The following is a 13,119-nucleotide window of genomic DNA, read 5'->3' as shown; positions in this document are numbered from 1 at the left end:
AACCTGGAGCTGTGTGGGTCCTACAGGCCGATATCCCTGGTGAATGTAGATGCCAAATTACTGGCCACAATTTTGTCCTCCAGGATTGAGGATTGTGTTCCGGATGTTATTGGGGAGGACCAGACGGGGTTTGTTAAGTTTAGGCAGTTGGTGGCCAATGTAAGAAGGTTGTTAAACGTGATCATGATGTCCCCGGAAGGTAGGGAGGTGGAGGTAGTGATTGCAATGGATGCAGAAAAGGCTTTTGATCAGGTAAAATGGGATTATATGTGTGAGGTACTGGGCGGTTCGGATTTGGGTGGGGCTTTATTGACTGGCTCAGGTTGCTGCATCAGGCTCCTGTGGCAAGTGTACGGACGAATAGGACAACATCGGACTATTTTAGACTGCACTGGGGGACGAGACAGGGATGCCCCCTCTCCCCACTGTTGTTCACGCTAGCTACAGAGCCGTTGGCAATTGCTCTGAGAGCCTCAAGGGGCTGGTCCAGGGGGTGGTGGAGCACAGAGTCTTGCTTTATGCAGACGGCATGCTTCTGTATGTATCAGACCCATTAGAGGGGATGGAAGAAATCATGAGGATTCCAGGGGAATTTGGCCAGTTTTCAGGATATATGCTAAATATGGGGAAAAGTGAGATGCTTGTGGTCCAGGTGAGGAGGCAGGAGAGGCGATTGGGGGAGCTGCCGTTTAGATTAGTAGGGAGGAGCTTTAGGTATCTAGGCATTCAAGTGGCGCGGGAATGGGACCGGCTGCATACATTAAATCTGGCCTGACTAGTAGACCAAATGAAGGACGATTTTCGGAGATGGGACGCGCTTCCGTTGTCACTGGCTGGGAGGGTGTAGACGGTGAAGGTGACGGTCCTCCCGAGATTCCTGTTTGTATTTCAGTGTCTCCCCACCTTTATTCCGCGGTCCTTTTTTTAAACGGATCAACAAAGTGATCTCTGGCTTCGTTTGGGCGGGCAAGACCCCGCGAGTAAGGAAGGTAATGCTTGAGCGGAGTCGGGGAGAGGGCGGGCTGGTGCTGCCAAATTTTAGTAACTATTACTGGGCGGCGAATATAGCCATGGTCAGGAAGTGGGTGGGGGAGGGGTCGGCATGGGAGCGTATGGAGGCGGCTTCATGCAAGGGCACCAGTTTGGGGGCGTTGGTAACTGTGCCTCTGCCGTTCCAGCCGGCATGGTACTCCACCAGCCCCGTGGTGGTGGCGGCCCTGAGAGTCTGGGGGCAATGGAGGAGACATGTGGGAGCAGAGGGAGCATCGGTCTGGTCCCTGTAATAATCACCGGTTTGCCCCGGGAAGTATGGAATGGGGGTTCCGGATATGGCAGAGAGCAGGGATTGAGAGGATGTTTATAGAGGGAGCTTTCCGAGTATGAGGGCGCTGGAGGAGAAGTTTGGGTTGGCATGGGGAAACAAATTCAGGTATCTGCAGGTGCGGGACTTCCTACGTAAACAGGTGGCAACCTTTCTGCTCCTACAGCTAAGGGGGATTCAGGACAGTGTAGTCTCCAGAGGGTGGGTCAGAGAAGGGAGCGTCTCGGACATTTACAAGGAACTTATGGGGTCGGAGGAGACGCAGACCGAGGCGCTGAAGCGCAAGTGGGAGGAGGAGCTGGGAGGAGAGATAGAGGATGGTCTATGGGCGGATGCGTTGAGTAGAGTCAATGCGTCCGCAACATGTGCCAGGCTCAGCCTGATACAATTCAAGGTCATTCACCGGGCTCACATGACAGTGGCCCGGATGAGCAGATTCTTTGGGGTGGAAGACAGGTGTGCAAAATGTGCGTGAGGACCAGGGAACCATGTCCACATGTTCTGGACATGTCCGAAGCTTAGGGGATTTTGGCAGGGGTTTGCAGGTGTCATGTCAACAAGGGTGGCGCTGGGTCCGGAGGTGCCGATTTTCGGGGTGGCGGAAGACCCGGGAATCCAGGAGGAGAAAGAAGCAGACGTTGTAGCCTTTGCTTCCCTGGTAGCCCGGAGACCGATACTATTAGCTTGGAGGGACTCAAAGCCCCCGAAGTCGGAGACCTGGCTATCGGACATGGCTAGTTTTCTCTGTTTGGAGAAAATCAAGTTTGCTTTGAGTGGGTCACTGTTGGGGTTCACCCTGAGGTGGCAACCGTTCGTCGACTTCTTCGCGGAAAATTAATCGTCAGCAGAAGGAGGGGGGGGGGGTTTGTTTAGCTCAGAGTAGGGGGTTAATAAAGATGGGACCTGTAAGGAAGGGAGACGGCTTTTGGACTATGTTTATAGTTTCATGCACATTGTTTATTTTGTTGTTGTTACTATAACAAAAATACCTCAATAAAATGTTTATTAAAAAAAAAGAAAATGGAAGACTAGTTCTTTTTAAACAGGTGAAATGGTAGTTCAGTACAACTACTTTCAGCTAAATGTTTTTAACAAACGAACATAATTACCCCGGAAAAGAGGTTAGTCCCTAGCCATAAATAAATGTACTTCAGCAATTTGATCTCATCAGTTTAACTACCAACATAAATAATTGGAAGGATATGGTAATACCGCCCTGTTGGAATCTTCTGGCAATTATTGGGATCAGTTATAAAAACACAGTGGGTGGGTTAATGCTACTTGGTGGTACAGAGGAAAGTACAACTGCTAATGATTTTCTGGAATTATTTTTCAATGAATAATTTTCTGACGTTTTCATCAGTTCTACTGTAGAAAATTTGTGTGAATTCCAACTCAAGGTGGAGGGGAGACGCCATTAAAAAAATATATATTCTGATCAGCGATATGCGGATTCATGTGGCAATCAATCATATTGGGCGGCACGGTGGCGCAGTGGTTAGCACTGCTGCTTCATGGCCCCGAGGACCCGGGTTCGATCCCGGCCCCAGGTCACTGTCCGCGTGGAGTTTGCACATTCTCCCCATGCCTGCATGGGTCTAACCCCCACGACCCAAAAAGATGTGCAGGGTAGGTGGATTGGCCATGCTAAATTGCCCCTTAATTAGGAAAAAAAAGAATTGGGTACTCAAAATTTTTTTTTTTTAAAGCAATCGTTATCGTGTTTCCAAAACCACTGAAAAATGTACATAGATGTGGTTTCTGTTTGCCCAGTCCAAGGGGCACACCCCTTCTACCCAAATTCAGAGAGCTTGAAGGTTTAGGGATCCTCAAGAAAGTGCAGGAATATTGATGAGAGTTTTACCAGTTAAACTACACATGGCATCAGCACAAGAAATGCAAAGATTCCCTGCGTTCATCCCGGATCATTTTCCTGGTCAGGCACATGGAGGGTCCCTGCTCCCAGAGACAGGTCCGTCGCTGCAGACTCCAGCAGCAAGGTGGGCTAGCTGCTCAGTTGTCCACAGTACAAGTACCACAGACCTACTTGGCTTTGCTACAGGATTGCCACAAAGCATTGACTTGGTTCCAAAACTTAAATAAGGGTCAATGTTAATTGGTCGGGATGTCAACGCAATGATAACACAAGTTCCACTGACATTTTAAGATACTGCAGGCATCCTTCTGATTCTTTATGTCTGTATGGGAAAGCTTGAGAAACTCAATGAATCAGAAATGACTATAAAAGGCAGTGGCTCTCAGTGAAACAGAAATGGTTCTGAAAGGAAGTAACTGTCTATAATGCAGCAGAAAATAAATCGCTTTTACCAAGTAGCAGAACGTAAGATATTCCTTTGGATTGGAGAAATATTTGGAGTACATTAGTTTAAACTGAAAATTAATTTTACGCTCGCATCCTCTGATGTTAAATTATGAAAGGTTATTAACTGATGAAGATGGAGGACAAGAAGCTAAAGCAGCATTACATAAATTTAAAATAATCACAAAATGAATTAAGGAGCAAATTAGGAAATGCCATCACATTGAGAGGATTAGTTTTTATAATTCTCCACCACAAACCATTGTTGAAGCGGCGTCCATAAATTATTTGAAAATGAATTAGATAGTTGCTTAAAAAGAGGAATATTAAGAGTATAGGAAGAGTGAGCAGGAGAGTTCGGTCAGAATTAAGTGGTTCCTGCAGAGAAGAATGACAGTGCGAACTGGTTGTGTCAAATGGTCTGTTTCTGAGCAGTAACATTTTGTAATTCATTATAGGGTGCTAAAATCCAAGACATATTCTAATCATCTGTTTGGGGTACTGTTCAGTATTAAAAGCGAAACTCTTGTGCATGATGCATTTTCGACAATCCAGTTGACGCATTTCCAAATTCCGTAATGAGTAGAACTGCCTCACTCATATAGAAGTGCTCCAGCAAAAAGGATTATCTTGTACAAGTGGTAATCAGATACCCCTCTGGATTCTAATGACTGGATTGCTTTAGCGGCAGATGCAGTGAAATATGAGAGGACCATTTTGGAAAGCTAGAATTTGTAGAACTGCTCAACCAAATATAACGACGGCACGGTAGCACAGTGGTTAGCATGATTGCTTCACAGCTCCAGGGTCCCAGGTTCGATGCCCGGCTTGGGTCATTGTCTGTGCAGAGTCTGCATGTTCGCCCTGTGTCTGCCTGGGTTTCCTCCAGGTGCTCCGGTTGCCTCCGACAGTCCAAAAGTGCAGGTTAGGAGGATTGGCCATGCTAAATTGCCCCTTAGTGTCCAAGAGGTTAGGTGGGTTTACTGGGTTACGGGGGTAGGTTGGAGGTGGAGGTGTAAGTGGAGAGTTCTTTCCAAGGACCGGTGCAGACTCGATGGGCCGAATGGTCTCCTTTTGCATTGTAAATTCTATGATTCTATGAACCTTTAATGTTTTTCCTTGAGGAAGGAAATTCTACTTTCATTGAGGGATGCGGTGGCCTTGTGGTATTTTGACTGGACTAGAAATACAGACACTCAGAGTAATGCTCCGGGGGTCTGGGTTCGAATCCCACCATGGCAGATGGTGAAATTTGAATTCAGTAAATATCTGGATGAAAAGTCGAATGATGGCTGCGCAGCGACTGTTGTAAAAACCGATCTGGTTCACTTAGGGAAGGAAATCAATCTGCCATCCTGGCCTGGTCTGGCCTGTATGTGACTCCAGATCCAGAGAAATGTGCTTGACTCTTAAATGCCCCCCGAAATGGCCTAGCGAGCTACTCAGATCAAGAGATGGACATTAAATGCTGGCCACGCCAACGATGCCCATATCCCATTTATGAATAAAAACAAAGTTTAGGTCAGTAACAGGTTTTGACAAACCCTTCTTTTTCTGCTGTCACTTTTCTTTGTGTATAATAATATAGACTCATTATACTTCTGTATGCAATCTACATGCTCGATCTATGTGCATGAGGGCAGCGTGGTGGCACAGTGGTTAGCACTGCTGCCTCACAGTGCCAGGGACCTGGGTTTGATTCTAACATCGGGTGACTGTGTGGAGTTTGCACTTTCTCCCCGTGTCGGCGTGAGTTTCCTCCGGGTGCTCCGGTTTCTTCCCACAGTTGAAAGATGTGCAGGTTAGGTGGATTGGCCATGCTAAATTGCTCCTTAGTGTGCAAGGTTTTGTGGGGTTACAGGGATAGGGTGGGAGATTGGGCCCAGGTGGAGTGCTCTTTCAGAGGGTCGGTGCAGTCTCGATGGGCCAAATGGCCTCTTTCTGCACTGTAGAGATTCTATGATTCCATGTTTTTCTTTTGCAAAGTTTTCAACACAATAAAAGTGAAGATGTATGGAGTTGAGCATTATGCGGGTCCTTCCTGTTCCTTATTTGTTTATTTATGTCAATTTCCTTGTTTTCCCCTTTCTTTTATCTTTTCAGTTACATTTTTGATCCATGGATGATTTATGGACATGCGTCTTTAAGGCAGCCTGCCATCTTAATTCATGCACAAGGAAGCCTTTACCTTTAATTCAAAATGCAGAATCCAGAAAGGTCAGCTGTTTTAGACTGGTGATTGGAAACTGGCTAGCCTCAGTGATGACTTGGTTTGGTTGACGTGACTGGTGGGGAATGAATTGGCCAAAAGGCTGTGCTCAGCCTGGGAACAGGTGGTGATTGGATCTGATCCAATGGTTCAGAGACCTAAGGAGCTTTCGGTTTCAGTTGGGCAGCTTAGAGAGAAGACCCACTCTCTTTCCACTCTCTTCTCCAGAAAGAATGTGTTCCTGATCTGGCAGAAAGCCTGGATGAATCGGTTCGCAGGAGAATCATTGCAGGCCGTGCAGGAAAGGTTCAGAATTTGATAACTCTCTCCAGAAATATCCAGCTAATTCTCATCAAAGGGCGAGTGTGAGAAGCAACTCCCTGCAGAAAAGGCTGGTGTGAACCAACCAATTCTTTCTCCAGGAAAGGCAGAGGCCTGGAAGCAACGCTTGATGTGAACCAAGGGGCCTCTCCAGGAGAAGCTGTGAGTAATATTGCAAAACTGCAAGGAAGATCATTGCAGGCTATAAACTAGAGACAAGAATGCGGGCGGCACACCACCATTTGAAGTAAAGTCTCTGACCTTTTGACCTTCACCCGTATTATTTTCACCCCTTACCTCCTCTGTGTTTGTGTCTTGTATGTGTGGATAGAGGGTGGAACAGTTAACTTGTTATTATTCAGTTGCATTTACTGCATATTTCATCATTATCCTTGATATAAATAAACAGTAACTGTGTTTCAACTTACAAACCTGGTGGCTGTTGTCATGTGAGTACCTTTAAGAAATGGGTGTTTATCAAATAGCTGTAGTGGATGTACATTTAAGAAATGGGTGTTTATCAAATAGCTGCAGTGATGTCAGAGTGTTGGCGGTGCTGGGCTGTCTGTCTGCTTTACTTTTGTTTTTGAGCTGGCAGCTACAGTGAGTGTTTAGTTTCGTTTTCAGAGTTGGAGCTGCAGCCAGCCAAACAAGGTGTAATTTTGATCTCTCTGCATGCAAATAATATCTTCAGATCACTTGCTAATTTAAAAGTGATAGCTGCTCTCAGTATAGAATTTAAATCTGCTATCTTTGTTAAAGAGGGTATTTGTCTTATGGACGTTGCTAGGAAAGATTAAGGATTACGTATAGAGTACTGTATTCTTTGGGGGGAGGATTTGAGTTGATAGTTGCTAAGATGTTTACTGTGTGTTTATAAAATGTTCACTGGATTCATAGAATAAACATTGTTTTGTTTTAAAAGTACTTTAGATCTCTGTTGTATCACACCTGTAGAGTGGGCCCTAGTGCTCCCCATAACCGAAATCTATTAAAAGTTGGGGTCAGGTGAACTCCATGATACACTTTGGTGTTCTCTAAGCTCTGGCCCATAACACAGTAATCATTGGGCAGCTAAGAGCCAAAGATTCTGGGAATTTTTATAAGAGTTATGATTAATTCACTTGAGTCGTGACTCTGGGGCACGTTGGGCTGGAATTGGCTGTGCACTTGTCCAGGGTGTCATTACACCATGGCACGAAAATGTTCTCTATTACGTTCCAGAACCGTCCACAAAGAACTGAGAAGAGTTGACCGCACCACCATTTTAGTTTTCCATGAAATAAGTTGGAGCCGCACCTTACAGGAGCAAGACAGCACTCAGACGACACCAAGCCGTACCAGCCTCCCCGAACAGGCGCCGGTATGTGGCGACTAGGGGCTTTTCACAGTAACTTCATTTGAAGCCTACTTGTGACAATAAGCGATTTTAATTTTCAACATTCCGTTGGAGGCTGGCTCCTTTCTTTAGTGCATTGGATTCTGCATTCTTCACCTGTACCCCAGCACACCCCTGGGGCCCCCAACAATAATAATACTCTTTTATTGTCACAAGTATGAAGTTACTGTGAAAAGCCCCTAGTCGCCACATTCCGCCGCCTGTTTGGGTCAGCTGGTACGGGGATTGAACCCGCGCTTGCTGGCCTTGTTCTGCATCACAAACCAGCTGTCTAGCCCACTGAGCTAAACACAAGCCTAGTGTCTTCCAAGTTCTCTGGACTGTGGTAAATAGTTGTGTGCCCACTGCACTCATCATACAGAAACTGTACCCATGCACATTTTCAGTTTGTTTCAGAACCCTTGTGATTAATCCTTCAGAACATTCCAGCAATCTCTCTTGCCTGGATAGAATAAAGGCAAATGTCAAGTTTGAAGTCACAAGATGTCCTCGCACCTAATTTCACTGGCTGGAGACAACTTCGGCATTTGTACAACTGTTTTTATGTGGAAATTGGCCTGCGTACATTCTAAGCAGCTGACAGTACCAACTGAACTTCCTGATTTCCTTCACATTTATATGCATTTCGAATGTAGCCCCAGACTCGCACTTGACAAAGGGTGTCTTTCATTTTGTGACTGAAGCATGAATAATATGTTATTCACTTTCAAAATGTGGCGTTTTATTTTTGCTCCATCCCAGCTATAATTCTCCATAAAAGTTGCTCATCTCTTCAACAGCTGCATCAGATGTCAGAATGTTTTCTTGGGCTGTTGTAACCGCACATGATTTCACCATTGGCTTTCTCTGATGACTGGTTCATTTGTGCTTTTATATTTTGCTCCCAGTCACATATTTGTGTGGTAACTCTCCTGTATACCTGGACCAAAGCTCCTTCTTGTTTTGTAACGCACTTTCAATTCGGAAACGTCTTCCATCATCAAGGAGATGGAGTTATCGATAGATGGGCCAATGGATATTCAAACTGAGACAGGTGGATTGATACACTGATGAAAATGTTTAAGGATATCAACCATACAGATGTTTACAAGGTTTATATTTCCCATACAGGCAACCCCCATTTCGCACTTGCCAATAAACGTGCCAACCTTTTTTAAGCCGTGCATCCCTTCAACTCGTTTTTGTTGGTTATTTTTCCCTTCCGAATATTATTCAAAATTTATTTTCATGCAAACAAGCCAAAAGTTAGTCAAAGTGAACCTCGCTGTCTGGTTTTAAGGGTAAAGAATAACAAATACAATTTGTGTCAGCTGTGCATTGGATAACAGTGCGAAAGCTCATCTAGTCATGGGTCAATTTGAGCCCATGAACTTGTACATTGCTATTTTGTAAATGTAAGATGGCAAGACTGACCGTATGAATGTCCACCCATCCACACAGAGGGGCTGCCTGTCCTTGGAAGCCAATGCGGAGGCGTAAGGTGAGGATGTGCATTGGGATCAGTTCCCAGTTGGTTAGCTTGTAAGGAGGATCCTCCGGTGACCATCAGGTTCGGATTTAGGTCTCCAGGACAACCACTACCTGGACGGATTCGTGCAAACTCCACAAGTTCCTTGTTTTCTCTGAATTTGATGAAAATATTTTGAGTTAGTGACAATCAATTTGCCTTTGACATACAAAGAGCATTTTCAATGCATGGGCGGCAGCAGTTCAAAAGAAATACTCACCCTCACTTAACCCAGGGCAACTGGGGAAAGGCAACAAACGCTAGCCTTTCCAACGATGCCCTTATTCCGGGAATGAACTTAAGAAATCGCATGTTTCCTTTTCACAATTTTTGAAACTTGGAAAATGATTTTGAAGCCAGTCACACACTTCTTTTGGGATATCACCGTATTTCACTTCAATCTTTACATCTAAATCTCGCTCTTGTAATGAGGCACCAAATAGACCATGGGCAGGATTCTCCAACATCGCCGGGGGCTAGCGTGAATCCCGCCCCTGCCGGTTGCCGAATTCTCCGGCACCGGAGATTCGGCGGGGGTGGGAATCGCACCGGTTGGTGCCCCCCCCCCCCCCCCCCCCCCCCCCCCCCCCCCACCCGCCCGGGCGATTCTCCGGCCCGGGTGGGCCGAAGTCCCGCTGCTGGAATGCCTGTCCTGCCGGCATGGATTAAACCTACCTTACCGGTGGGACAAGGCGGCGCGGACGGGCTCCAGGGTCCTGGGGGGGGGGGGGGGGGGGAGGCGTGCCCCCACGGTGGCCTGGCCCGCGATCGGCGCCCACCGGTGGCGGAGGTGGAAGAGACCCCCTCCACTGCGCATGTGCGGGGATGCCGTGAGCGGCCGCTGACGCTCCCGCCATGCGCCGCCCGGCAATGTCATTTCCGCGCCAGCTGGTGGGGCACCAAAGGCCTCTCCCACCAGCTGGCAGGGCGGAAATCAGTCCGGCGCGGGCCAAGCCCCTCAAGGTTAGGGCTTGTCCGCTCAAGATGCGGAGGATTCCGCACCTTTGGGTCGGTGCGATGCCGGACTGATTTGCGCCGTTTTTGGCGCCGGTTGGCGGACATCGCTCCGATTGCGGAGAATTCCGCCCCATAAGTAGGAAAGTGTAGACTTTGGCTGGAATTCTCTGGTCTTTGGAATTCCCTGTCCCCACCGGTAGTGCGCCCCACCAATGGGTCGCCCGATCGCGTGGGATCCTGACTGGGCGAGATCCAGATTAGCACATTAAAAGTACAATTTAAATATTCAAAATCGGTTTCAGGTTGGGTTTTCCCGGCTCCTGCAGTTCTCCCACCCACAAGACGTGAAGCCGAAGCCGGATGGCTTCAATGGGAAATCCCATTGAGTAGCGGCGGGAGTAGAGACTCACGCCGCCAGCGAATGGCGCGCCACCGAAAAACACATGCTGGGGGACCAGAGAATCCAGCCTTTCCATTCCATTATTACCTTTTAAGCGAATAGATATTGGGCCGGGTTTTCCCAGAAGGGGAATGTCCGGAGATCTTTTAAAATGGCCGACAGGAAGCTATTCCGGGATTCCCGGTCCCATTGCCTGCCAGTGGGACCTAATTTTCACCAGTGCAGGATAAGAACACAGGCTATTGTGGGTCGCAAGCCCGCACCGCATGTTCCTGACCTGTCCAGCTCCATTGTCGGGATCGGCGTCTCCTCGCCCACTGGAATTTTCATGGAGGCGGGCCAGCTTTTCAAGGACCCATGGTTCACAATCCTCAGAGTTGTCATGAACCATAGTCTGGACGAGATAACCTTTTGAAAGGCAAGTTCAAAAGATCTTACCCATGCCCCCTCTCCGCCCCCCCCCCCCAAGCCAACTTATAGCCCTCCACCCAATAGCCGCTCATACCCTCCATGCCAACCTATGGCACTCACATGTCCATTCACTCAGTGCACATTCTGTGCAGAACCAAAGAACCTGACAGTAACAATGGCATTGTGGAAAAACTTTTAAAAAGTTTATTCAGACACATCATTCATCCAAATATAACTATTTTTACTACAGCCCTATACAAGTGCCAATCATCCTGACCTTTAAAGTACCAATAGCAGGAACTGCAAAAACTTGATACCTCTTTATTTTGTGTAAATGCACATTGTGAACTTTACAAAATAGATCTAAGAGAAAGAGCTGTTAATCAAACAACTCATTCCCTGCTATGCAGCTTTTTCAGCAGACAAATGGAAGTCTGGGCTTTCAGACAAGGATAATAATGGGTGGGGGCCCAGACAGGGTTAATGGACGTGCAAGTGCCATAGTTTGGCATGGAGGGAATGAGAAGCTATGGGAAGTGGGCGGAGGTATGAGGTGGCATGAATTGGCATGGATGGGCCAGGGGGAGTATGTGAATGGTATGGGGATGTCAAGAGGTGAGAGCGAAAGGGCCTTACTGTTTTTCTAATAAATGGAACAAAGTCGGAGAGCACCGAGGCAGGCCTTTTAAGCAGCCTAACTTGGCACTTGGCAGCCCCTGTGGCTGAATCAAAACGGTCTCCAGGGATGCCAGGTCTGACTCCTGTTAGCGCCCACCCCACAGGACAAAACTCCCGCCTCTGTGGGCACTTTCTCCTGAGTTGGGCACACCAAGCCTGGAAATGTCCCAACTCCTGCTAGCCGCCTCTTGAATGAAAGTCCAGCCCAAAGTTTTCCCACGTTGACTTATTTCTATTGGTAATTTGTCACCAGACAGCTTTCTCCACTTGGAAGCTGAAGTAATCGGGTGAATGGACCTCTCCACAGTTATGAGCATGTCCACTTCATGATCTGTAAGGTAACAGTATAATTTATGCGAGCCAGGCCAGACAAATATTTATTGGGCATATTTCTCCCAAACAATATCTAAATGTGGCCTCCAGCAGGAAACGCAATGCAGTGTGATTCCTGTCAGATTGGTCAGCGCAATCCATCCACACTTCGAACAAGTGGTGGCGACTGGTAGTGATTCGCTCCGGCTTCACGTCTTGTGGGTGGGAGAATTGCAGGAGCCGGGAAAACCCAACCTGAAACCGATTTTGAATATTTAAATTGTACTTTTAATGTGCTAATCTGGATCTCACCCAGTCAGGATCTCACATGGCCTGCAAGGCCCCCGAGGTGCCGTCACGCTTGGTCCATGGTTGTGGACACTAGTGCTAAACGGCGCCCTGGCGAGATATCAAAGGCGTGACCGTTGACTCCCGGGGGCCGAGTGAATCCGACATCCGGGTATTTAAATGAGAAATATGCAGATGTGGATCTGAAGCAGCGATTGGCCCAACACATGGCGCAGATCTCAAGTTGGGGCTTTCCAGAGATTCACCCAGCGCGCCAGGCACAACGCGATCGCTGAATTGCACCCGTTGTATTAATCCGTTAAAGATCTTACCGTAGTAAGTGGTCCCTTTCCCTGTCCAAACGTGAGAGCCCCATTCTTTCCTCACGGAAATGATTGTTTTCTTCCTCTGCTTCCAGGTCTATGACATAGGCGGAGCGTGATGATCCTGTTGAAGATAACGTATCATTTGCAGCTAACCAGTATCAATGGGCACCAATGAAAAACTCATATAAGGGCGGGATCTTCCAGACCCCGTCATGGAATTTTTTTCCCTCGGTGGAGGCAGCCTGCCATTGGCTGGCAGTGATGTTGACGGGATTTTGCATGGCCCACACCCTCTGCCGCAGAGGAGCAGCCTCACTTGGGAGGGGGTCATTATCAGCGAGACTGGAAATCGCACTGGGGGAAGGATTGGAAAATTTCAGCCCAAGTTTATTCGTGGTACAGCTTAATATGACTTCTACTAAAAGCAAAAGGACGTCAAAATGTCCTACTTGTCAACAAAAGGTGCTCAATGAAAACTACTTCTAATTTCTGACATTTAGTCGCACTGCGTGATGGGCAATTGCATCAGTATAATTCTATGCCATTGGCACAGAATATTTACACATGTGTGATGCCTTGTGGAAGATTTCTGATGATTTACTTTTGATGTTTATGGGGCTACTTCACATATAAACTTGCAAAGAGAAAAATTCAAGTTCCACATCTAGCT

The 13,119-nt window shown here is 47.2% G+C and overlaps 1 protein-coding gene across 5 annotated transcripts in view; it reads right to left on the bottom strand.

Moving 5' to 3' along the window:
• Positions 1-13,119, bottom strand: part of bahcc1b (BAH domain and coiled-coil containing 1b) — a 305,394-nt gene that overhangs the window by 159,003 nt on the left and 133,272 nt on the right. For all 5 annotated transcript variants that reach the window (XM_072483465.1, XM_072483467.1, XM_072483464.1 and 2 more), the window contains exons 6-7: positions 12,456-12,570; positions 8,984-9,192 (exon numbers count right to left, since the gene is read on the bottom strand). In XM_072483465.1, coding sequence (XP_072339566.1) covers positions 8,984-9,192; positions 12,456-12,570 — 324 coding nt within the window. The remainder of the gene's footprint in view (positions 1-8,983; positions 9,193-12,455; positions 12,571-13,119) is intronic.

Source organism: Scyliorhinus torazame, chromosome 18, assembly GCF_047496885.1.
Source record: "Scyliorhinus torazame isolate Kashiwa2021f chromosome 18, sScyTor2.1, whole genome shotgun sequence".
Lineage (NCBI taxonomy): Eukaryota > Metazoa > Chordata > Chondrichthyes > Carcharhiniformes > Scyliorhinidae > Scyliorhinus > Scyliorhinus torazame.
This window is presented reverse-complemented; position numbering and strand designations above follow the sequence as displayed.